At 39.5% G+C, this 27,939-nt stretch overlaps 1 protein-coding gene and 1 long non-coding RNA gene across 2 annotated transcripts in view; one reads left to right on the top strand and one right to left on the bottom strand.

Moving 5' to 3' along the window:
• The first annotated feature begins 17,930 nt into the window (after positions 1–17,930).
• On the top strand, positions 17,931–21,138 carry LOC311038183. The gene is made up of 6 exons (XR_014600018.1): positions 17,931–18,036; positions 19,456–19,549; positions 19,867–19,935; positions 20,089–20,238; positions 20,344–20,477; positions 20,954–21,138. It is a non-coding gene; the product is annotated as an uncharacterized lncRNA (long non-coding RNA).
• A 2,223-nt stretch (positions 21,139–23,361) lies between these two features.
• The window catches only part of tpo (thyroid peroxidase), a 37,520-nt gene continuing 32,942 nt past the window's right edge, over positions 23,362–27,939 (bottom strand). The window contains exon 14 of the mRNA XM_084042450.1: positions 23,362–23,507. Coding sequence (XP_083898576.1) covers positions 23,494–23,507 — 14 coding nt within the window. The 3' untranslated portion in view covers positions 23,362–23,493. The remainder of the gene's footprint in view (positions 23,508–27,939) is intronic.

Below are 27,939 nucleotides of genomic sequence, written 5' to 3'. Positions count from 1 at the left end.
CAAAATAAACAAGCTGTAAGAGACCTAATCATCACAACCAAAGAACTTTGAATTGTTTTGTTGTTGATATGTGCTTGGCTTCATGTATGTTTAGTAATAATTATATTGTACATTTTTATAATCTAAATCTGCAAAGTAAATAGTAACTAGTTTGAGTAACTAGTGGAGTAGAAGTATGAATTATTGATTAAAATTAAAATACTCAAGTAAAGTAAAAGTATCTAACAATAACAGTATTTATACTTTCCACAAATATAGTGACATGCAACAAATGAACCAGCCAGCCCAGCAATTGAACCAGGGACTCAATGTCAGACATCAGAGCCTACAGTGTATGGTCCTCACCCTAACTACACAGCTATCGGTTCACACATTTGATAGTGTGATTGTAAAAGGCATACAGACAGAAAACTAAATGAGCGAATGACACAATAAAACAATAAATGGCAACAGTCAACAGTCCAACAGGTAAAGTACAGGAGTATAAAAAGATGATAATATTCAACAGAAGTTGATATATTGCACTTTTACCTTAGCGCTAGGTATACCAGACTTCTGGTGATAAGTAGTTTTGTTCCCTACCTATGTTGAATGCAGATATTGTAAGTCGCTTTGGATAAAAGCGTCTGCTAAATGACTGTAATGTAATGTACTGTACTTAAGTAAAATGTTGAGGTATTTGTAGTTATTTCCAACTTCCAATACTTTTACTCCATTACATCTCAAAAGCAAATATAGTACTTTTGCAATTATTTGAACACTTTAGTTACTAGTTACTTTGTAGATTTAGATTATTATTACAAAACATACATTAACCACTTCAACCCAATATACATCTCATGAAATTAACTCATGAAATTACAATCCAATTTAACCACGAAAAAAACTAAAACAAATTTCTTCAAAAAACTAATACAAATCAAACTAATAAACCCCTACCCCTCCCTCCCCATAATACAGAAGATGGTACAGTCCAAATATAAGCACATCTATATCAGCTGGTCCCTTCCTTGACCAGCCGATCAACTGGTCCCTTCCTTGACCAGCCAAGCAACACCAGTAGTAGCAGAACTAACTCAGAAAACTGAGTCAACTTGAATGCACATTAAATAACTCTCAGATAAAATACCTGTAAGGTTTTTTACCTTACTGCTAGCAGGCCTGGAATGCCATCATTTTATGAACAAATGATGACCATGACCATGACCTTTTGTGTTGTCAATCGTTTAAGAAAACAAAGGCCAAATGCCTGTGCAGGAAGGCCATAACAATTATTATTTTAATTCTTTGGCAATCAGTGGAATAAATAAATCAATATCTTATTTAATAAAATACTTCATGGGTATTTACAAATTACCAATGTTTGCAGAAACTCCTGAGTCCAACGTTGATTTTTGTATGATAAAAAGCAGCATAATATACTGTACAGTAACAGAAAGGGCAGGGATTAGATGAAGGCCATGGCTGCCTTGGGTCCTCAGTTTGACCCTCAAACATGATGATGTCCCTGAGGCCACAGTGGCCTTGATGCCCCGCCCACACTGCCCCAGCTGATTGGACTGTTTTGTGTTTTCTCCCCTTGTCTCTTTGACGTCAAGACAGTTTTCAAACTCCCTCTTATTCCCATCTTCAAATAAATCCACCAAATCTTATTAGTCGAGGGCTTACTATATATGATGCTGCTTTGTAACACCTGCCTGTTACTTTATATTATGCTGCTTTTTATTATACCCGTCATTGTCATTCTCATGAATATCTGACCTATTTTCAGTGGTGGAAAGTATATTTACTATATTTAATTTAAGTTTAAGTACTGTACTTAAGTAAAAAGTTGAGGTAAGCTTGTACTTTGCTTGAGTATTTCCAATATCCCAATACTTTTAGTTCTACTCCACTACATCTCGGATCCAAATATTGTACTTTACTCCACTACAATTATTTGAAAACTTTAGTTACTTTGCAGATATAAAGTATACTATTATAAAACATTCACATTAACCACTTCAGCCCTATTTTATACGTAGACTATTTGAAAATAGCAGATCCACAAGCTCACAACGCGTTGCTTCACAACGTGTTTTGAGCTTGTAGATCTGCTATTTTCAAACATGTTGTACTTTTTCAGTGCTTTCAGTACTTTTGGTGCTTTAAGTATATTTTGATGCCAATACTTTCGTACTTTTACTCAAGTACATTTTGAATTCCGGACTTTTACTTGTAACAGAGTATTTCTATATGGCAGTATTAATACTTTTTTTTAAATGTAGTATTTTTTCCACCACTGGCTATTTGCATTATGCACATGTATGTACTTTTCACTCAAATCAGGAATATTTGATTATCAGTATTTTATCCTGGTTTTCCTTGTTCTTTCTTTCTATTCTTCCTCCCTTTTCTGAAAACTACTCGTGATGGAGCTTACATAAAATAAAAAAAAAGGGAAATAAAATCACAGATTTTTTTTTACATCTCTAAACCAGTGGTGTGACAATAAAGTTAATTCTGATTCCGGTAAGTCATAATAGGCAAACATTCAGCTGAAACCGGACGCATTGTGAGCTTGTATATCGGCTATTTCAGCTGTTGACGTACAATGTAGAAAGGTTTTTACGTGGTTAATAAATACAGATAAAGGACTATCTCGTGTTGTCTCGTTAGAATTCACGAACAAAAGCAGCTCTTCATGTGATTTACTTAATACCAACTAATGATGCATTGAAAGATTAACTTATAGTTCTCACCTGATGAAGCAGAGAAACAGCTTGGTCTTCCAGCGTCGTGCACTGAGAAGTGATTCCTGTTCAATTATTAACCTGCTGTAAGGAATAACTCTGGATCAGAGTCCACATATCGTCTGTTTACAACAAGCTCCACACACGCACAAGTGGTGGTATCATAAGTTATTGTTATATTGCTCACTAGACCAGTGGCACCGCCCTGCTCGGGAACGATGTGTATACGATGTGTATGCCCATATAGAGTGTAGAGGGAGTCCCGGGTTGGTGTTGGCTAGACTGCGCTCTCGCATCGCATTGTATGGAAACCACAGTAACATGTCTGTGGCCCTTGCATTTGTAATACTGTTTGACAGTGAATCATACGAATGTGTCCTCTTTTAATGACATCATTATGTTTTAGGCTTATACACAAAGAACTTGTCCATACACAGATCATGCCACTTTTTCTGGCATGGTGCACGCCTGTTTCCTGCCTCAGAGGGCCAGACCCCTGATGCAGCAAACTTTGGCAGGTGGGACACCCACTCCTCAGGGCCCATAGCTCTGTGTTTTTTCTGTTTGGAATCAGATGTGTTCTACAAGGCACATGTGTAAACAAGTTCCATGGCTTTAGGCCAAAACTAGGCATGACTTATGCCTGTTCAAAGTTTGCATCTTCAAACGACTGCTATAGCGCCCACCCCTGGCCAATTGGAGTAAACTTTGTTTCATCGCTATTTGGTATGATCCTCTACCATACTGCAGTTTCATAAAAATATGACACTGCATTCATGTAGTTAAGGGCAGAAGAAGAATATTCATAAAACTGCAACATTCATTGGCTAATAAAAGCTACATTTCTTTTTTTTCTTTTTATTGATTGCTATATTCAGCAGTAGGGGCGGCATACGTATTTACCCAGAAAACATCATGAGCATACGTATACTAGTCTCGCGTAGCCAGACAGCTATTCCACAATCTCTGAATGCTATATAGAGTCTGGAACTACAACTCCCGAAATCCGAGAGAGGAAGCTGGCACTTCCGTCACGAAAATATATTTTAAAATATCTTTACTGTATATTACATTTTATTTCCATTTCTGCTAACTTAGATGATTTGTATTTATATTAAGATAAATTTGCGCGACGAAACGGAAGTGGGGAGGAGGCTTCATATCCGGTTTATATTGTAATCATGATCAGAGCTTCCGACTCCCAGACTGTATGACCGGAAACATTTGAAAATTGTGCGAGGCAACAGTCTGCCCACACGAGACTATACGTATGCTACTATAAGTATAACACACTGTATACCAAGCACAAATTAAGCTGTTGTTCTGGATTTTATTTAAATTAGATGATGTGTTCATTCCCTGTTTTAACTACGACAATAACATGACCACGGGCTACTAAAACCATGGCCATCATTATCTGGTATCGTTTCACTTACTGGCTACTATCACTTTCAATATCATTGTTAATTTAATTAACACACATTGATGAGATGCTCCCCTCAGGCACAGAACTTCTTTTCATATTCAACCCCATGTATATTTAAAATGAAAGAGCCCATTTCTTTAAAGGCAGCTGAAATGGATTTTTGATTGAGAACTTGTTTTTGTTTTTTATACAAAACTGAGGAATGCATACTTTTGTTTTTGTTTTTGACTCAAAACATGTCCACGTGGTCAGTCAGTCATCAGCATAGCGGTGGCATCATTATCCATTATGCATCCCATGTGTTTGATGAGAGGGACCCCTGTGAAAACCGTCTACCACCCATACAACCTCCTTATAGAGACACAACTTTATCACTGATAAAAAACAGCTTCTCCGTCTCATTTAAAGGTACTGTAAACAAAAATGGATTTCAGCCATGAGGTATGGCACCAACAGGCACAGCTTGCCACTGACAAACATGCTGACTGGGACTGAGGGGGACTGACTGGGACTGACTGGGACTGAGGGGGACTGACTGGGACTGAGGGGGACTGACTGGGACTGACTGGGACTGAGGGGGACTGAGGGGGACTGACTGGGACTGAGGGGGACTGACTGGGACTGACTGGGACTGAGGGGGACTGAGGGGGACTGACTGGGACTGAGGGGGACTGACTGGGACTGAGGGGGACTGACTGGGACTGAGGGGGACTGACTGGGACTGACTGGGACTGAGGGGGACTGAGGGGGACTGACTGGGACTGACTGGGACTGAGGGGGACTGAGGGGGACTGACTGGGACTGACTGGGACTGACTGGGACTGACTGGGACTGAGGGGGACTGACTGGGACTGACTGGGACTGACGGGGACTGACTGGGACTGAGGGGGACTGAGGGGGACTGACTCGGACTGACTGGGACTGAGGGGGACTGACTGGGACTGACGGGGACTGACTGGGACTGAGGGGGACTGAGGGGGACTGACTGGGACTGAGGGGGACTGACTGGGACTGAGGGGGACTGACTGGGACTGATGACTTCGATTGATCTTGCTCTTCGACTTGCAATCTTTAAGAGACCTCTGGAATTCATGTTGCTTCATCTCGCTGTTCGATTGCTTAATGTACCTGTAAATTACTACACTTATAAATACACTTTTAACCTGTAAATTACTACACTTATAGTATATTTTCCCGGCCACCCCCATCTGAAAATGTTTTGTGCCGGGGACCCCCAAAAGACAAGAATTATATAAAAATCACACCCTGTGTGAAGGTAGCGGCGCCTTTGATACATTTTGTCATCGATATGTGTTTATAATGTGTTTATAGCCACGTGTCACGTGAAGCTTGACCAATCACTTTGTTGACGTACGCACCTGACCAATCAGAACGTTGACGTACGCACACGGACAAAGTCAGGTATAGAGCGGCTAGCGCCGCTAAAAAACACACCCTGTGTGAAGAGAGTGGTGCCTTTGATGAGCCCCGTATTGATCCCCGTCTTGATGTTGTCATCAATGTTTGTTTATTGGACAGACATACATACATACGGACACACGGACAAAGTCAAGTATAGGAGTGGTTGGCACCACTCAAAAACTAAAAACTGTTCAAAATCAAGCATTTGATATTTGTCAAACATTTTCAAAAACAGCAGATCTACAAGCTCGCAGTGCGGCACGAAGTGACGCGCCGTGAACGCGTCACTATTTTTTTTAATAACCAACATAATATAAATGGATAAAGTGGTTAACATTATTGTAATGCCATTGGCCCATTAACTACTTTTGCTGGGGACCCCCTGGAACCCCCTCAAGGACCCCTGGTGGTCCCTGCACGCCCCTTTGAGAATTATGGTGGTGATAATGGTGCTGATCTGGAATCAGTTGCCTGTCTCTGAATGGTTGGCAGTGGTAGAAAGTACATTTACTCATATCAAAATCACAACTTGTGGATTGAAAAGATCAAAACTTCAGTTCACGATCAAGATCAAGGTCAACAAGGCCGTGAAAATATTATTTAACCTACATGGTGTGACCACAGGCCTGAATGTGGCAGTGGTCACACCATCTGCACCCCCTAGATTCCTAGCCTGGGAAGCAAAGCTTTTCGGGTCTATGATCCGGTCGGGAGCGGAAGTAGCCCTACGTCACCATGCGCGTCATCTGCGTCATCAGGTGACCGGATCGCACAATCCGGAAAGACGTCACCCCAAAATAGGTCCGTCCTAATAAAATCCTTGATGCGGCGTAGTTTAGCTTATTTTTTAAATATAAATGTGAGTGTACTTTCCGGAGACTATTTAGCATCTGTATTATCCGTATTATCCCACGGGGAAATTCTATTCCATTTAAATAGGGAGTGGGGAACCAAAACAAAGCGGCACCGCAAAACCAGCCCACACGGAAAGGAAATATATGAACATATATGCCAATATATGGCAGGTATATGCAGAATATATGCTGCATATATGTCATATTCAGGTTCATATACACTGTTAACCCGGAGAAGTTCAATAAACTTAAAAAAATTTAGGAAACTGGTTGCATCTAAAACAGTTGAGTTATGTGATTGAAAAACTTGAGTCATATTCAACTAAAAAAATATATGTTTCCTGCACTTGAAGCATTTAAGTTGTATAAACTAAATGCCAAGTTGACTTAACTTAAAAACCTTTGTACTAATAACTAAGAATGTTAAGTTCAATGCACTAAGTTGAAAAGTTATTTTAACTTAAAAACCTTTGTACTAATAACTAAGAATGTTAAGTTCAATGCACTAAGTTGCAAAGTTATTTTAACTTAAAAATCGTTGTACTAATAACTAAGAATGTTAAGTTCAATGCACTAAGTTGCAAAGTTATTTGAACTTAAAAAACCTTTGTACTAATAACTAAGAATGCAAAGTTAATTATTCAAAACATTACTCCACTTAGCATCTTAAATAAAATAAGCAAATACACAATATGACATTGACTTTGTTTATTTCAACCATTGAACTTTGGTTTCAAAATGTTCAGCTTACCCCCTCCCCCCAAATTCAACAACTTCCAGCATTTTTTTTACGTTTTAACAGTGCATGGCAAAAAAACATCTGCCCTTCATGTCCTGGGTTAGACACTACATTTTCACATAAAACATGACATCATTGTGCCGTTGAACAAAATGCACGTATAGTGCTTAAACATCTGAAGAGTATTATGGTCAATATTTCAATGAATCACACTCCATGGTTTGATATTGTTGCTGTCGGTTGGAAGCCTCATTTGTCCAAAACTTTAAAATAGTAAGAGCACATTTTAAAATATTGAAAATAGCTGTACAAGCTCACAGTGCCGATGTGTGATTAAAGATGATGATGATGTGGGCATACAAGGTTTCTGCCCGACAGCAGCAATATGTTACACTCTGTTTAAATGGTGCTCAACAGAACAGGTGACTTCAAATGGACGAACATTAATGGAACAAGCTTAAGGCAAAATGTACACAAAATACAAAAAATGTTTTATACACATACAGTATGCTGCAGCCTACATGAATAAGTCATGCACAAATAGTACACACACATACAGACTTATTGGATAACATGTCAAATTGGTTTGGGTTACTTTGATGCATTCTGGATTGTCATATTGTACTCTAATCAATGTGTATGTACCACACTGTCTGAGCATTTACTTTGTGTGTACTTTGTGTATACAGAATATAAAATAAAGCACACCGTAAACAGTACAGCAAACATTCTAAAAGTTTAACAGTAGACTACTGCTAAAGATAAAGTGCTTTGTTTAGAACTATTTACAAGCCTTTACATTGTCAGCTGATCTTTGAATAACACTTAAGGCTGAAGATAAAGTGCTTAGTTATGAACTATTTGAACCCCTTTTATACTGTCAGCTGATCTTTGCATAACTCTTTGAAGGTAATTGGAAAAACACCAAAAGGAAAACTAAGGAAACAAAACAAAAACATTAAATCAGAGCAATTCTTCAAGTTGATTAGTGTTGATTTCTGTATTCCTCTTGCACTTTTTCTGACATGGCTTTGTTCAACACGTCACTTTTGTGCATGGGAATAATGGGGACATACGCAACTGTTTTTTTCCCCTTTTTCACAACAAATTCTAGTGGGTTTACCAGTGGAAACTCTCTGCATACATAGGCTGCTCTCTTTTTAGTAGTTCCTAGGGGTCCTGCTTTAGCACACAAAGCTATCATGTTACTTTCTGACACAGGACTAGTAACCTCTTTCACAATGGTTTCATCCATGTCTGGATAATATGTCTTCAAGACAGCCTTCACTCTGTTATGCAGAAGTGGCTCTGACAGCTTATTGAATTGACAAAGCTGTTGTACTATTTCTTGCACAGAACTCTCTGGTATGTGCAGAACTGCGTGCTTCTTTAACAGAAGTGATGCTAGGTTGTGCGTAAGCTGGTTTTCTAAATCACAAAGTTCTTTCTCACTAGCCTCTTCACTCACCTCTTCTAATTTCTCCATATCATCATCAACATCATTTGACAGCTGATCTTGTTCAGCGTCACTGTCATTGCTAACATAATCACAACCAATTATGGCTATATTAAACATCTTCCAGTTCTGTTCCCTGAGTTTTCTACTCTTGTGTGCTTTGAAAGTGCTGTGGACACTGCATTCATAGTCACAGTCCTTATAAGGGCACCTGACTTTATGGTTAACTTTTAAGTGTGCATTATACAGGTGAGCAAAGTATTCAGTCTCAGAACAAGACTCAGAAAAATCACATGAGGTAGGAAAACTTAACTGGAACATCTAAACATGGTTGCTGATCTGGAAGTTTGGTGTGAAGCCGGGATAAGTGCACTTTTAGTGCATTGAGTGATTCAAATGTACGGGGGTGCCAGTTCACTTCATGTTGCTCTAAAAGTGCAAAAGTATTCTACTGCTACAGACATGAAGTGGTTAGTTTTGAACCCATGTTTTATGCTTCCAGCTGATCTTGCAAGCTTCGAACCTTGGGTGGCAGCTCACTTCTACCCAAGTTGAGCATTACCTTTTGTATGAAGTTGCATGTATTTTTCATGCGCTTCGGGTAGTCAAGGTGCAGGGCATAAATCAGACCGAAAAGAAGACAGACGGCCTGAGGCAGGTTGGCCACCTCCATCACCATACTCCCTTCCAAGATGATCCCGACTTTGGATGGGTTGAGCTGCGGGCTTTCTGGATCGATGCAGAGGATTCCCACTGGTGTCTCACTGTACAGGGACATCTCACTTACATCCTAACACAGAAAGAAATAAATGGACAAGGACAGGATATAATCATACCATTAGATAATGCTGTGAAAATATACCAGTAAGACTCCCTAATCGGGAGATAAGCGACCGTAGGTCACATGTATACAGAAGAGGGCTGTAACGGCGATTGGTTCCTAGTTGTGTGGGCAATGGCAGACCAAAAGCAAAGGTGTGCAGGCAAGAGCTGTTGGTGTGTGTGTGTGTGGTGTGGGAGAGAGAGTGTGTTTATAGGGGAAAGGAGGGATTGTTTGTGGGGGGCAAGCCCCCGAGTTACGGCATTTTATGTGAGCTGCAGTGGCAGGGGGTCTTCCACTGGGGGCGCCACCACTTTTGCATCCGTTCTGGAGCACCAGGAGTGGGTGGTCCCCGGGAATGCCCCGTGAGCAGCCCCGTTGGGGTGGTCATTTGGTAATTTGTCCACATGTGCTCATTTTTTACACTTGGGGGTCCCCGAGGCAGCTGGGGGTCCCTGGAGCTCCGGGGGTCCTTGGAGGGTGTAGTTTGGCAGGTAAGGAGTGTGTGTGCAAAATGTGGCATGGATCGGGGCAATGGGTGCGGAGATATGAGCAGGGCAAAAGTGTGACGTGTGTGACGGAGTGACGGAGCGACGGACGGACACCTGGAGCAGCTTTCTGTAGTAAGTGCGACCTAAGGTCGCAATAATGTAAAGAATTGCACAATATAAACCTGCACTAAAGTAATTCTTAAAAGGATTAATGCCATATTTGGATCTGTACATTACAAGTACCATACTTGTATCAAAACTGTGCATCAAATATGGTTCTATAACTTGGCATCTAAGGAACAGATAATGAAAATCTATATCAGTGTCATTTATTTTCGAGAAGTGCAGGGCTAACGTAATGAGGTGTAATGATCAGATTTGGTGCATGTATCTGCAAACACGCATGCGACGTTAATTATAAGATGGCCGATAAAAGTATTCTTTGGCCGATAAAATATAATCCTGTCGGCCATGGTGGCCGGCCCCCAAATTGTCTAGCCGAAACCCTGATATATACACCTGCAACATTTAAAACAAATTAAGTTACTTACGGAGCAAGTCTTGAAGAAGACAGCAGGATCGTCCCCTAAGATGACTGGCAACCCCCGGAGACAGACGGACCTGACATCTGTTGGCTCTGTGGTCTGGAAGACAGCGGACATAACACAAGTATATTAACCTTCAAATATGTTTATATGAACTTACCCCAAATTCACTGCATATTTTCAGGACTGGATAGTACATGAGTAGGTCAGAAAGGCAGAGGATAGAGGCAAAGAGATGAAACAAGAATAGAGCTAAGCAGAGACGGCGGGAGAAGACAGGATATGAGAAAAGGATACAGATGAATAAAAAAACAATTAAAGGGGGAAATGATAGAGAGAGATATGAGAATAGATGACATGAGAAGAAAAAAGTTTGCAAATGAAAAGGGAAAGTAGAGGAACAGAGATCAAGGGAAGAGGAAGTAGTGCAGACAACTCACCTTGGTCTGAAGTAAAAGCTCACACAGACGTTGTCCGGTGACACCTTTCTTCTTCCTGAAAAGGTCAATCAGCCTTGGGGACAACTGGTCAAGCGCTCCAAAGAAAAGGTCACGGAGATTTTTCCCCACCACCCTGTTGAACTCGCACCAAATCTGAAACAGAGCAAACATCATATAAGCCCATGGTCAAATAATCAAAAACTGTGACCCTCAGCTACATGATGATCCGTAAATTGGCACAAGCAAAAAAATATAATTATCAACAGAAATGTATTGTGTGCCATGCATAAATGCATTATTGAACATTAAATTTTGAAAACAAGGCTACAAAGTCCTATTTTGTAAATATTCAAAACTTACCTGGCTTTCTGTGAAAAGAGCTGGCCATCGCTGTACCATCTGGCTGATAGCAGGCGTTTCTGTGACTATTTCTTTTCTTCTAAAAGCAAAGGTCAGGTCCATCTGTTTCTTAACGAAGGGTCCACTTGGTTTCGTCTTCATCACTTCATTGAGGAGAGCCTGACGAGCTTCTTCCATTTTGTGGTCATCCAACCCCTCTGGATATTGAGGCAGGAAATTTAGCTCCCCTTTCCTTGCCTTCTTGATGCCTTTGTTGGGAGGTTCACGGTCAACATCACCATCTCTTCCACGTTTACCACCATTGACAGAGACATCAAGTCGACCCATCTGTCGCATTTTCTGTCTATAATTTCCCATCTTCCAAAACAGACTGCTCTGCCATCCTTTCCAGCCAATGCGTGCAGATCGTTGGGCAAGACACGGGTGTTTCTCTATTAAGGCTTTAGCAACGGCCACACGATCACTCTTGGAGGGGTATGGAGTAAATGCATACATGGTCTGAGCCAGTTTATCCAGAATATTATGTTTGAGCTCTTTTGTCACTTTGAGGTGGGTTTGATCCCTCATATACATCAGGTTACCTTGATTGAGTCTATAATCAACATCAACACCAAAATCGGGAATCTCAAATACCTCTGGCCAGTCTGACCTTCTACCTAGAGAGGAGTTGGACAGGATCTCTGTGTCTTCCTGGCTGCTTGTGTCTTCCTGGCTGCTTGTGTCTGCCTGCAGGATGATTGTGTCACTAGAAGTATCTAAGTTAGGTTCTTCAGTGGTTGTTGGTATTGGTACCAGCTCAATTACAGGGATGACTTGGATGGTTGGCTTCTCTGGGAGCTCAGCGAGATCGTTGAGGTTACACAGTTTGTTGTCCCAATCAGGGTCTTCATATAGTAAGGAGAAGTTGTAGTTTGCTTGGAGAGTGTTTTTGAGCCAGCCAATTAAATCTTCAAGTGTGCCAGGTCGTGGCGTCATTGTCAGCTTCCGTATATCTCCCGCCGAGAGTATGACCCTCATGGTTAATTTCTGTTGTACAGCCATCTGCGGTGGGGAAAATAAAAGTAATTTAGCACAGGGTTTCTTAAGGTGGAGTCTAGCAAAATGAGTTAAAATAACAGCACACTCAGTTTAACCATTTTAGCCCCATTTTATATTTAGGATATTCACATTTTGCATTCTGAGCTTCTAGATTGGCTTATAGATCTAAATATTTCAATCATTTACAAAATAAATTACACAAATCTCTTCTGGGGGTCCCTGGTACACATTTGGGTAGGGGTCCTTGACATGAAAAGGGTGATTTAGCATATAACAAATCGTCTCAGTGTTACCATAAGTTCTTTTTGGACCGTGTACACAGATAATGGGAAAACATCATTCAACTCTGACATCTTCACTACACAGGGCAGATGACTGTCGATGAGTTGGTAAGATCTTAAATGCTCAAAGTACCAGGCTGTCATTTTTTTGCAGACAAACATAATTTCTGTGTTAGCTGCAACAATCTTTTCAATCTGGACAAAATCAGGGAGACCTGCGCATGAGCCAGTAGAGACTATCATACTTGGTTGATACTTGACTCCATCTACACAGACAGATGACACATCAAGAACTGACCCTGGATTTGTAATGTTTTGAGCAATTACTCTCTGAACATTCAAAGGGAATGAGGCAAGCAAAACCGGGGTAACTTTCGTCATCTCAACTGATGGTCTGAAATATGAGTTAGAGTCAAGATGGTAACTGGCTGCTTTCTGGTGCTTGTTAGCAAGTGTCATGGCAACATTTTTGAAATTTTGAGCATTGCGTATTGCCCTTTTGAAAAATTTGTGTTTCCCTTCGAAACGAAACGTCCACACCTCAGACAGAGGGCCAAATTTCCTTATAAGTTCTGGGTAATGTTCCACAAAGTGATGCTTTGGCTTTAATTTGTAATCAGGAAACGTTGACTGCAGCAGCTGCCTGTGCTCTGTGATCTTACTGTCCAGGAAATGCACTGTCTCTTCTGTGTGCCTTGGTGTAACAGCTAGCTCAACAATGTCTTTGAGAAGCATGAGAATTTCCCAAGTGTTGTCACCCTCAGGGACACAGTGACCAATAAAAAATGGAAGGAGCCTTATGAGACACCAATTCTCATGGCCATTTCCACCAATAGTCCCTTTTTTGGAAAATCCCTTTGCAATAATCTGAGGTCTGTCTGTTTTGTCAGTAAATGTGTAATTAAAGCACCTGATGGCCTGATTTAGCGTTCCTAGTGTGAAATACCTCTTGCGTATCAGGTCTGTAAGACACAGAGATAGCTCATATGGAACAATGCCTTCCAAGAGATCGTGTAAAATGTCAGGAGGGTAACCAGTGACCACATGAAAGTGCTCCAAATTCTCAGTTAATGGACATGCTCCTTTCACACCATAACTCTGCCTCAATGCTGGGTCCTCTTTAACCTCCTGCACCTGCCTATCATGGGACTCTTTGTCTCTGAGTGTGAAGAATCCATCACATACCTCTTGTTGATGATCCAGAGCGTCACACTTGCTTGCCAGACAGAATCTGCAGAACTTGTCAACTTTCGAAAAGCTCTCTAAGAATCCTGCAAGAGAGTGAGCACCAAGATTATCAGCAGCAACAAATAAGACTGTGCCTTTTACACTTGCACCTAGTTTCTCCAGGTAAACACCGTCCTGCTCCAATAACTTTAGATCATAGATAAGTGGTTGCAGAACTTTGTCATAACCACCACAATCTTTGACTGTGGATGTATTACACAGTAGAGCAAGTTGGATTGAGTTGAGGGTTGACCTGTATTTTGCAGGTATGTTCAGAATGACCCAGTATACTGCACACATCTTATGTTTCACCCTTGATGTCCCTAAAGGATTGGCAACTTCAAAGTCATCAATGTAAAGGCCCAGAGCAATTGTGAACTCATCCGTTGCAAGAAGAGTGTTTTCTTTAAAGTACTGGCCATCTTCATATGATCTGTATTCCTCTTGCACTTGGACTTTTTCTGACATGGCTTTGTTCAACACGTCACTTTTGTTAAGCAACTTCTGGAGCATGGGAATAATGGGGACATACGCAACTGTTTTTTTCCCTTTTTTCACAACAAATTCTAATGGGTTTACCAGTGGAAACTCTCTGCATACATAGGCTGCTCTCTTTTTAGTAGTTCCTAGGGGTCCTGCTTTAGCACACAATGCTATCATGTTACTTTCTGACACAGCACTAGTAACCTCTCTCACAATGGTTTCATCCATGTCTGGATAATATGTCTTCAAGACAGCCTTCACTCTGTTATGCAGAAGTGGCTCTGACAGCTTATTGAATTGACAAAGCTGTTGTACTATTTCTTGCACAGAACTCTCTGGTATGTGCAGAACTGCATGCATCTTTAACAGAAGTGATGCTAGGTTGTGCGTAAGCTGGTTTTCTAAATCACAAAGTTCTTTCTCACTAGCCTCTTCACTCACCTCTTCTAATTTCTCCATATCATCATCAACATCATTTGACAGCTGATCTTGTTCAGCATCACTGTCATTGCTAACATAATCACAACCAATTATGGCTATATTAAACATCTTCCAGTTCTGTTCCCTGTGTTTTCTACTCTTGTGTGCTTTGAAAGTGCTGTGGACACTGCATTCATAGTCACAGTCCTTATAAGGGCACCTGACTTTATGGTTAACTTTTAAGTGTGCATTATACAGGTGAGCAAAGTATTCGGTCTCAGAACAAGACTCAGAAAAATCACATGAGAGGCAGGAAAACTTAACTGGAACATCTAAACATGGTTGCTGATCTGGAGGTTTGCTGTGAAGCCGGGATAAGTGCACTTTTAGTGCATTGAGTGATTTAAATGTACATAGACATTCCTGATGTAAGCAAGGAATTGGTTCGGTTCTTGCATAACTTCCATGTTTTAGCCTATAATGTTTAAAAAGCTGTGCTCTCTTGTCACAGTTAAAAGGGCAATACTTACACTTCCAAAGCATCTTCATGTGACCTGCAACACAACACAAAAAAAAAACAAATGAGGGAACTGCTATAATTAATAACTACAATATCTATTCTGTATTTAACAGTGGTGGAAAGTAACTAAGTACATGTACTGTACATCTGCTATTTTCAACTGATTTGTATACATTAATTTGTAAACAGGTGAAATGGGATATTGTGCATAATCAGTACTTTTACGTAATGTGACAAAAACATCTCCATGAATTCAAGGCTTCAGTGTTGTGTAATTGATTGAAAAAATATTATATATTTTTTGGGGTGAACTACTCCTTTAAGAGCTGACTGTAGGCTTACTTCAGCTAGGCTACCTGGCAATTTTGTGTAGGCTTTTCAGGCCAGGACCCCAAAAATAATCATATTCTAACTGGGGACCCCCTACCCTGACATGCACTTGGAATGTTGGCATTCAATTTTATTTGACTCAGTTCCACAGATGAATATTGTGAAAATAGCAGATCTACAAGCTTGTAGATTGGCTATTTTTTTTTAAATTGCCTCTTTCTCATATTATTTGACAATTTGGCCAATGTTTCACCTATTTTTATATATTTGTTGATTACTTGATGAAGTAATGGTATTTTTCTTCTCCTTTCTTTTTAGGTAAGGTTGATTAGGAAATAGCCTTTATCTGCTCCCTGGCCCAATTAAAATGGAAAAATGGCATGGTGGAATTAATAAAAATCCATTTTTTAAAAACACTTCATTAAGCCTATGCATGAAATAAAAACCTATGCTTTCATTTATTTAAGGGAGGCTACAGACTATCGTATCTTTATTGAGATATCTACCAGTACATTATTTAATTAGCCAAATGTAGTAATATTTAGTGTTTAAAGTTACAGTACTCACCAGAATATATGGTAGCAGCCCCTGGCTCTTCTGTGATGTTTGTTGGCCTGCACCCTGACGCACGTTAGAAAGCACCCGCTTGTATTTGGTTGAAATGGTACACAACGTGTTCCCAAACCTCCTCAAGTGAGAAAGGTAAACAGATAAAACCTTTGTGAACAGATAAAAAATGTCTAAAACAAACTATACTGTCCAACTTCTCTGAGACTCTGACTACTCAAGCAGCATGTGTTTGTGTAATGGCTGCCAAAAAACTTCCCAGCTGTCTTCTTCCCATCAATCATTGCGTCAAAAAGGGGTGTGGTCTTGACAACTTAGTCAATTTAAGTTTTACAGACTTTACACTCAAATGTTTTAATGCATTTGAACTCAAAGTTTTTTACACATTGCATTACTATTAAATGTTGAGTAGAATATACTTATTTTTTTTTAGTAATGCAATAAAACTTAAATAGTCTATGTACATTGTACTTTTTTTTTTTAGTTGAAATAAAGTCTGGGTTAACAGTGTATGTGCATATATGTTAATATATAGGGAATATATGTCTCATATATAGCTCATATATGTTAACATATATGCCACAATCAGGTTCATATATGTGCATATATGTTGATATATAGGGAATATATGTCTTATATGTAGCTCATATATGTTCACATATATGCCACAATCAGGCTCATATATTTGCATATATGTCATAAATGCCTACATATATGCCTACATTTATAGCTAATATGTATTTGACTTTTTGCATATATGTCATACATAATGCCTATATATATAGCTCATAGCTCCTTTTTTTATTTGCAAGGTAATATGTGCATATCAGTCCAAAGTTATATAAGAAAATGAATTCATTATTGTACGTATTTCCATCCAATGTAGATTTTGGTTTGTGGAATGTGGAAGATATAATATAAAGACAATATTGTTTAATTAGGTCTGCATGCTGCCACTCTTATTTTAAAACACAACTAAAGACCTTTCTGTTTTCCACTGCCTTCTAGAGGCACAACAATTTAAAATGTTTTACATGATGTGAACATCATCATCATTATCAGTTATTATCATCATTAGTAGTTTTATCCTTCAACTTCTTGTTTATACCCCAAAATGACTGCTATACAGGTTTTGTAGCAATTTGTAGCAATTATAGAAATATTAGACCTTAATTGTCGAATGTTTAAGAATGTTCTAATCATGTATACTTTATTTTACATTTTGGAAAAAAAAAATAGCCAATTTTACATTGAGGTGTGCAGATATCCCATGCAGTGCACCTATCCTGTTACTTACAGCAGTGGTTCTCAACCTTTTCAGGCCACAACCCCCCAAAATAATCATATTTGAACTGGGGACCCCAACCCTAATATGTACTTGTAATGTAGGAGTTGAGGCATTTAGTTTTAATTGACTCAGTTCCACAGATCAATATTTTGAAAATAGCCGATCAACAAGCTCACAACGCCTTGATGGGCTATTTTGCCTCTTTCTTATATTATTTAGCAATTTGGCCAACATTTGACCAGTTTTTTAGTATAGTTTGTTGATTACTTTTGATGCAGTAATTATTTTATTTGTATTGTTATTTTTATTTTTTTAGGTATTAAAATGGTTACTTAAATTGTCACTTCACTGTCATCTGGGGACCCCCCCCCCCACTCCCCAATCATGTGGGGATCCCCCTGGGGGTCCCGACCCACAGGTTGAGAACCACTGTGACACCTACAGTGCGACATTACGTCACGCAGCTAAGGGCGGAGCTTATTAGAATTTGAACAGAGGCGGAGAAAGTGAAACTAACGTCTGTCGGCTCCGTCTCGGCTGAGCGAACATTTATTTACAAACAGCTTGATTCCATGCTTCTACTCTACTAGATAACAGGTAAGTTTAATTAGTTTATGGAATTAAAATGTTATCCAACTTGTTAGTATCGTAAACGTGCAGTTTTTATTAGCCATGTATCACACGACGCTCGTCCGTCCCGAGCGTCATGGCTGAACTTAATCCTGTTTTTTGCACGTTCTCCATTTAGAACCTGTACATCTACATAAACGTTCAGATTTTAAATATAAAGTGCTTACTCTATGGCCATGGATGTTACAAGTCTACTCGGGCACTCAGAAATACCCGTATTGTCTGTATTGTTCAATAAAAAGCATTTTAATTTGATCGGTGGCCATTTTCTCCGTATTTCCTTATGCGTTCAACTACGTGACCCTATCGGTTGGGAGGTGTACTGCACTCTGATACATCGTAAGTCTATGACACAATGGCCACCGATCGGATTAAAATGCTTTTTTATGAACAATCTGGAATATACGGATACTTACACCCACCCGAAGTGAATTGTAACATCCGTGGCCATGAGGTTTATATTTGAAATATGAACGTATATGTAGATGTAGGGCCGTAAATGGAGAAATAGCAAAAAACAGGTTGAAGTTTCCTCATGACTCATGATACAGTGATTCACTCAGTTCTAGCTTAAATTATGTTTCGTCGTAAGACACTGTTGCACGCCCAAAAATCACTGATCTACAAGCTCACAGCGACACATTGTGAGCTTGTAGATAAGTTTTTTTGGGGCGTGTAACACAGTCTTTGACATGGCATTAGCATATTAATTTCCATGTGGTGCATGTCAGTGTTTATCAGGTATAAATCAGTCCACAACACAAGCTAATGTTGGACTTATTTATTTTGACTGTAATTAATTATTATTATCATATCTATGAATTTTGTTTGAAACCTACAGTACAAAAAATACTTAGTTTTGTTTTGCACACAGCTAGCTAACAAAAGCAGGTAATGTTTATCAGTGGTTCTCAAAGTGGGCTCCAGGGACCCCCAGGGGTCATTGGGGGGTTTCCAGGTGGTCCCCAGGTAAATGAGGTTATATAGCATCAAAATCAGTTTAACCACTTAAACCCTATAAATTGCCTATTTGAAAATAGCAGATCTACAAGCTCACAGTGCAGCGCATGGCGATGCGTTGTGAGCTTGTAGATCAGCTATTAAAAAACTAAAAAACAAAACTGTGTGGAATATTTCTGAAACACTTTTGTAATTCAAATCTTGAGTCCTATAGCCAAGTACATAGGCTAATAATTAGGGGGTCCTTGACATGAGCATGTTTGAGAACCACTGATTTGTACAACATTAATCATTAATCAGTTCTGCGAAACACTTTGCCAAATTCATCAGAAGAACTGAATGAATTATGAGCAATCTGATGAGTTAACATTACATTTTAAATTACTGACGCACAAATAATATCTATGTCTATTTCTACTATCACAGATGCTGAAAGAAACACCTGGCTGGCAGCTAGTGAGCACTTAAAACCAGTGCAAAGACTGGACACGACAAGAAGAAGTGCGAAGACGATTTTCAGGTGAAAAAAACATCTGCTGCTACTTTTTCTTTCTTTCTTTCTTTCTTTCTTTCAATAGAGTCTGAGGATGTCTTTTATTACATTTTTGGATACCTTTTACTTTCGTTTGATACTTTTCTTTTTTGTTGTTTGACATGTTCCTCCTTTATAATTCTTAATACTATGTATGCAAATAAAATTAATGGGTAGCCTGTACAAAACATTATGCCACCCTTTTACACCTGTAAACTTGTGTTATGCCCAAGTTGAAGCTGTTACCCTCAACTGTTGATCTGGGGTCAATGACTAAATTTTTTATTTGTTTTTCTGTCCTTTAGGTGTTGCATGGTGACAGCAGCAGTTGTTGAAAGGATAATGAAGCTTCCCGACTCGTCTAATTGTCTTAGGTAGTGTAAACTGTTTTTTCTAATCTGTTTTAAAGCATTGCAAATACGGAGACTATATGGAGGTCATGTTTTAGTTTAACAATCTATTGTTATGTGGAAAGCAACAGACGAACACTGTTAACATGCAAACCATATATGTCTAATTATGTTAAGGTGAAGTTCTCACAGCTACAAAATGGATGCTGAGCATTGAGGGTCCGGTCGGTGTGGCTCCACAGATCAACTTCCTGGCTGGACTGGCAGCTTTTCCAGTTATTACAACTTCACTCTGGTGCACAGGAGCACGCCTGAATTCATTCAAAGGTAACTTTCTGCTTGAAGTAGAACCATCATATGTAACTCGTAAAATGTGCTCTCTTGTAGAGCAGCTATGAGTGCACCTTTTCCATATGTGATTTTTGATTTCAGATGTTTCGTTGGGATCAACCCATTGGCACCAAAACGACAAAGCTGCTCAGCCAGAAAAGTGCCTTGAGGGAAGGAGAGATGGAGAGAGCGATGCCACTGGCTCACAGATGGCGCAGGGGCGAGTACCTGTAAAGGTGAGCCAGTTGCGATACCCCTATCGTATTTTGCATATTGCTTTGCCGTCTTAGGTCATATTTTAGTAGAGTTTTATCATTTATTTAGTTTTTTATTTGTCAAACATACCATGAGATCATTCGACAAGACAAACTTACATAATTCTATTATTATTATTATTATTATTATTATTATTATTATTATTATTACACAATTCTAACCAATAATTGTAAATATAGAAGGTGTCTTGGACTCATAAATGCACTCACTTTTCAGACAATTCAAAATAATTGCATGTTTATGAAAAAAAACTAATAAACTAATAAAATAGATACTGTTTGAATAAAGGCTTTGGGCTATCAGCCGATAAACTCACAAGGAAACTCATGTACACTAAATCAGGTGGTGTAGCAAAACTTATATACTTGGAGTCTTTAGAAGATAGACTCGAGGCATTTTTCCACTGTTGTCTCATGTCCTTTTGGTCTCTTTGCAGAGGCAACAATGAAGAAGTGACCGCACGCAACTAAAGGCCAGCTGGGTCAAGCCATCAACAGCAAGTTGCTCAGGCATCGCCGAAAGGCAGATAATTGAAATTATTATTCCTGTCTAAGATCAACTATTATTTTCTGTTGTGATTATGTTTAATTGAGATTTTTAATAAATGTTTAATAACTTCTAGATATTGTGTTTTATTTCATTAATGTAGGTATGCATATTTGTATTTATGTAGGTATACATATCCTTAGCATACTGCATATGTGTAAATAAACATATATGACCTATATTTAACATATATGTGTAAATAAACATATATTACCTATATTTAGCATATATTAATATATAATGCATATATGAAATTGGCCCCCTACATATATGGGCATATATGCAGCATTCATATATATGCACATATATGTGCATATATATGTACATATATGGGCATATATGCAGCATTCATATATATGCACATATATGTGCATATATATGTACATATATGGGCATATATGCAGCATTCATATATATGCACATATATGTGCATATATGGATATATATGTGCATATATGTTGAGAGACATATATGTAGGGGGCCAATTTCATATATTTGGCATATATGTTGAACATATATGTGGCAATATAGGTTCATATATTTTCTTTCCGTGTGGGAGATCGCGACAATCCGGAAAGAGGATTCGTTTTTCTTTTTTCTTTTTCAGTAGGCGTGGCGGTGGCCTAGACCGGATCACACGGGTCTTTAGTAACGCATACCAGGCTTTCCTCCGAGGTGGAAAGACTGGTGATGCGAGGTTACTAGATTCCTAACCAGTATACTACCAGGGAAGGAATTGTACTAAATTGGTGATGACGTCGTGGAGTTCATGACCTTAGGCTTACGTGAAGCATCTGCACCAGTGTTGATTTTCGTCGACTAAAACTATGAGGAAAAACTTTCGTCGACTACCTTTTTTCACTGACGAAAACGAAATAAAAACTAAGCTACAGTATGATGACTAAAACTATGACTAAATATATTGACAATTTCGTCATCAAATAAAAACTACACTAAAATGTTAGTGAGGGAGGGATCTAGTGGAGAAGAGATAAGATCCAGTAGAACTAAAAGACAACATTTTATGCTTGGTTATGCTCGGGTGTTGCACTCTGAAAATAGCAGATCTACAAGCTCACAACACGTCGCGCTGCGACGCGTTGTGAGCTTGTAGATCGGCTATTTTCAGAGTGCAACCAAGTGTAAAATCAGCCATTCCAAATTACATTTGTAGATATGCTTGTACGAAATAGCCAAAGTGCCTTTAAATTACAGATTAATACACTTCCCTCCAAAAAAACAAGCTTGCACATGCATCGTACCCTACAAATTAGCCTAGAGTAATGATTGACAATACAATGGAGGTTGTTTGGTCAAAGGGATGATTCCACATAACATTTTCCGTGTGTAAAATCTAGGGGAATTAGTTCAGATGGTAGAGCTCTCGCTTTGCCTGCGAGAGGTGGCGAGACCGATGTCTGCATTCTCCAAACCAGAATATGCTAGGCAGAAGTCTGGTTTCGGTTTAGTCAGTCAAGCACTGGGTCACTATGCAAAGGTGTTGGCATTATGCAGTTTACCTCAAAGACACAGCAAATCTTAGACGGATATAATCTCACTTTCAAGCAGGCACTCTGCCAGATAACTTCCTTCTTAGAAACATTCTCTCTGATCATATAGTTTGAGTTGAGCAGTTATCAAATTTGTGTGAGCCACTTCTTGGATACAATTAATGTGTGACAATTCATTTCATGATATATCTTAAAGAAATTATGTCACGTTTTTTTCTACCCCGGGGAGGGGTATAGTCAACTTTTGGGCTTTTGGTTCCTGCACTATAACTTCCTCAAACTCTCTGCATGTCTGTCTTTCTGTCTGTCTGTCTGTCTGTCTGTCTGTCTGTCTGTCTGTCTGTCTGTCTTTCTCTGCTTTGTTGAGTATGTGTATGATGTAATATTTTGTTATCAAAATGTATAAATGAATGCTTTTTCAAACCCTCTACCTCATTTAGACACTTTATTTGTGTCATATGGTGTTGGCTGGTGTTGGAGAAAAGCAGAGGTTTAGCAGTCAATTCACGAAATTTTAAGTCTACTACCGAGATATATTTTTGAATTAAAGAGAAAATTACAAAGATTGAGGCTTTATATAATATTTTATTTTTTATTAAAGATCTTACAATGGTACTGTGAATTCAGAACGTTCGAACAAATGTTTTTGGTAAATGTCTTACACATAATAAAAAGAGCACTTACATTTACAGTGATTGTACAGTATGTTTTATTGAACAGAAATGTATACAATTAATTTTTAAGATATTCATATCAATAATCCATAAAGATAATCCTACAGTACATAGAGTTCACAGGCTAAATTGGTCTTCAGTGGTATTTATTTTAAAAAGCTGGTGGCATATTAATTGTGAAACTCCAGATGAGTAGAACGGAGGCTTACAGTGTGGTTTGCATTCTCTTCTACACAGCACTCAGCCTAGTCTTCATTCCCTGGAAAGAACACGGAGAGACAATGGATCACTATTACTCATTGACAGCAATGGTGGAAAGTAAACGTGGGCCTTTTCTGCTACGGGTAACAACTTTTCCCGTAAATTAGCGCTTTACTTGATCACACTACAGCGCTCATACTACAGCGCTTCGTGCGCCACATTTTGAGCTTGTAGATCTCTGCTACTTCTGAATTTGAATCCCGAAAAGTAACAGTTTTGCACATAATGAGGTGACAGAGACGATGCATATAGCTAAAATCAAGAATGACACAGATCCTTTCCCGGTTTTAATGGGTTAAATGTAAGTGAAAGTATTGAAGGATGCTGCAAGACAAAGTGACTTGATTTGAGTATGTTTAGTCATTATATAGAGAACCTGTTAAGTTGTGGACTGCTTTGATTTCAGCCTCCTAAGGACAACCTGAGTCTGACAGAGTGGTTGGTCTTCCTCAGTTCCTGCACCCTCATCTGACCTGTATGTTAAATTGTCCTCTCTGTCACTCTTTTCTGTACGTTCTGCTTTACTCTATTTATCTCTTTTTGTGTCCTCTCCTCAGCACCGATTCCCTCAATCTTGCTCTCTAACAAATTTGTTTTTGAGTGAGCCACTTCTTGGATACAATTCATGACTTTTGCAGTAAAAGCATTTTAATGTTGTTTTTTATTTGCTCCACAAGGTGGCAGTCTGTGACCTGTATTCTAATTAATAAACCTTTACATTGAGACTGTCTTTGGTTGTATGTAAATATTCATTTTTTTGGGGGGAAACAACCTTTAATCATTCAGTTTAACTAAAATGCGCAGAATTCAGGCTTTGAAATGGTTATTTGACAGACTTATTTAATTTTGTCAAAGTTTTATATGATCTCACGATGTAAGGTGATAAATTACGTTAAGATTTGTCTCAATATTGTCACCCTACACAATTGAGATGAATTTCCATAATGTATTTATTTAAGGTTGAAGGGAGATAACATTATAACATAACTTTACACACTCTACTTTTACTTACACATTTGACAGATACATCGAAGATTACTTTTGTATTTCAGTATCTTAATGTCTAATTTGTCATTGTAGGGACATCTATCATATTGAAGAAGTCGATATACTGCCCAGCACTAAATATTCTCCAAAGTGGTAATCTGTGCATGAGAGGTAATGGTCCGAAATGGTCCTTCCGGTGATGTGATCAGGAAGACGGATACCAGATATCGTAGCTGTCCAGTGGAAACCTTGTATGTGCAAAACTGTGACTTTTCAGGAAAAAATAACCTGTGTTAGAACTTTATTATAGATCACAAGCTCTTGTTGATACTTTTTTATTTTGGTTCAAAATGTATAAAACCCACAGACATACTTAACCACTCACATTAAAAAAAGAAGAAGTTAATAGCAGATTTTGCACCACAACACGTTGTGAGCATGTAGATCAGCTTTTTCCTACTCTTGTGTGACACTGTAGTATGATGAAGTGGGGCATTATTTTATAAAACAAACAAAAAGTTGAAATATGGAGATACGAGGTTTCTGCCCGACAGCAACGATATGAAGTTCTAAATAATGGAATAAAATGCCACGTCTTAAAGGCTAACTGAGAGATACTGCCAGCAGATACATCAAGGCTTTGAATCTCTGAACCGTGGTTCACTTAGTAACTGTTGGTATACTTATAGTCAGGACTTATTTAACCACATGAACCCTAGTGTCCCTATTCTGGGGTGAAAATACAGATCTACAAGCTGACTATGCAATGTGTTGTGACTGCTTGTGCTTGTGTAGATCAGCTATTTTCTGTGAATATGCGTGATGTAGAGGGGAAAAGTCTGTATAAATATAAATCTATAGAGTTAATAGGTAAACAGAGTTATATAGTTTAATTAGCGGAGTCCGCCAGTGGTTAAAGGTGCAGTAAGTGATATTTGCTTTGATAAAATAAATGTTAAATGGCTCTATATTCTGATAGCAGCCATTGCTGTAGAGTGTTTGTTCAGTAACAGGGGTCTCCTTGTCTCTCCAGCTCTTTAGTACAGAACATACCTTTTCAGGTCAGGACACCCATTTTATCAGGGGAGAGAACTCATAGAGGATACAGGATAACCAAGTGAAATTGGAAGTGATGACACAAAGAAGTAAGCAGACACAATTGGAATTGGAAGGAACACTATGTAATAGGGTACTCTAGTCTCTCCTGATTGGCTGAAATTGGCAACCCACCTGTAAATGTATTTTCCGTTTAATAAAGAGTTGGAGAGACTGAGACCCCTGTTACCTGTTATTTACCATACACTAGCAATGACTGCTATCAGAATATAGAGCTTTAACGTTTTAACAAAAAAAACTCTTTTGTTTTTAACCAAAAAATATTACTTACACTACCTTACATCTACAAGCTCATACATCTACAAGCTCATAGCGCGGCACCGAGTGCCACACTATGAGCTTGTAGATCTGCTATTTTTTAAGAATTTTGAAAATGTGTGCAAACCTTTGAATATATATATATTTTAAGCAAACGTTTGTAACTCAAATCTTTGCTTCTGGGGGTCCCTGGAGCAAAATATTTGAGATGGGGGTCCATGGCCAAATACATATCATTTTGAGGGTCCTTGACATGACATGAGAACCACTGACCTAGGCGGCATTCCTCTGCTCACCACACTCTCACTGTAGCCTGTGCCATAACCAATACCCAACAGGGCCGGACTGGGACCAAAATTCAGCCCTGGCATTTTGGTCCGGACCGGCCCACCCCCCCCCCCCCCCCCCATTTTGTCAACGGGGGGGGGGGGGGGGGGGCCAGCCCAGCCCTGCACATGAACTCTGCGGCCGCACTGAGGCGCCTGCTGGACAGCATCCCAGCCCAAACATTAACGTAACTAATAATTGGGCCGCGCGACTCGGATATGACCGTAATAACCCTAAAACATTTTTAAAAATATATTTTTCCAAAAAAAAATAAATTTTTTTTTTTTTTTTTTTTTTTTTTTTTTTTGGCCCAGTGGCCCACTGGCCCAGCGGCCCACCGGGCATTTGCCCGGTACGCCAAATGGCCAGTCCGCCGCTGATACCCAACACGCCCACACGTTAGGTAACTCTATAGGCCCCTACGTGCCACACAGACAAAGGCACCTGCATTGTTTTGGTCTCATCCACACCCCGGTATCTGTACCATACGCAGAAAATTGGGTGTCTGTAAAGACAGAGAAATTGAGCATGACGTTGTCTTGTACTAAACTCAAAGGGGAATTGTATTATGTGGCCCGCAGGTGCAAAAAACGACCTTGTGCCCTGATAGTTATTGTCTCAAATCCCCGTGCTGTAAAGGGGATGTGAGTGAATCACCTCATCATTCAACAACTAGTAGAACTGTCCTTTGAGCAAGGCATTGGACCCTGACTCTGGTTTGCGTGTCTAGTAGTCTCGCGTTACCAGACTGTTACCTTTCTTACCATGATACCTTTCTCAGTTTTCTGTGATAAACAATCCTCGCACAAATAACATGAATCTCCCGCTCCTACAGTATGACTATGCTTCCGCCTCGGTTCTGTTTCCACTGGGACTACAGGTCCGCGGGCACCGCGTCGTGATTGGTCGAATGTCTTTCCGGTCTGAACAACTTCCGTTGAGCGGCTTTCGGGAAGTGGAGTTCCAGACTCTATATAGCATTCAGAGATTGTGGAATAGTTGTCTGGTGACGCGAGACTACGTGTCTAGTAGAATTTCACACTGCCTGCTACCACCCTAAACCCACCCCCACCCATATATCTTCTGAATGCAGTCTTTGCCAACTCGCATGGTCAGAAATGATAGGCTATCCCCTACGAATACATTGTTCTCATGGTCCATTTGTACCACTTTCCCACTGTTACCTGTAAAGCTACATCATTTTGTGTGCAGAGGACATAAAGTTGTATAAGTTACTTAAAAAGTTATGATAATTCTTTCCCCGGTTGAACTGAGATGACTCAGTCACTCTGACCCCTTTCTCTGCATGCTGTTGTGTGATTGGTCCTTTGTGGGATGCTGGGGCCAGAGCCGTATGAGAGAGTTACGTCACTAGTATAGACTCCCATAGTAAGAATGGAATGCGGAAATGCACTGTCTATCTCAATGAGGAAGTTCCAATGTTAGGAACTACAGCCCATAGCAGCCCGCTTTGCGGCGAGATCAAACCGTCACGCGACTCTCTCTTATACGGCTCTGGCTTGGGCTTTTTGAGTGCAGGCCAATAGAGAACAGAGAGGGAATATGGTTACGCTGGCTCATCACACCTCATCTCTTCATCTTATCCATTATAGCTCTCACTTCTCTTCCTCCTCCTCCTCCTATGGCCCTCATCTGTTCATCTTTCCATTGTAGCTCTGGTTCTTTTTCCTCCTCCTCCCTTCTCTGTATTTAAACTTTTTCTGCGCTATTGTCCCTCGCTC

This window comes from Gymnoscopelus microlampas, assembly GCF_963454915.1.
Source record: "Gymnoscopelus microlampas genome assembly, chromosome: 2".
NCBI lineage: Eukaryota > Metazoa > Chordata > Actinopteri > Myctophiformes > Myctophidae > Gymnoscopelus > Gymnoscopelus microlampas.
Note: the sequence above shows the minus strand (reverse complement) of the source record. Positions and strands in the feature narration are given on the sequence as shown.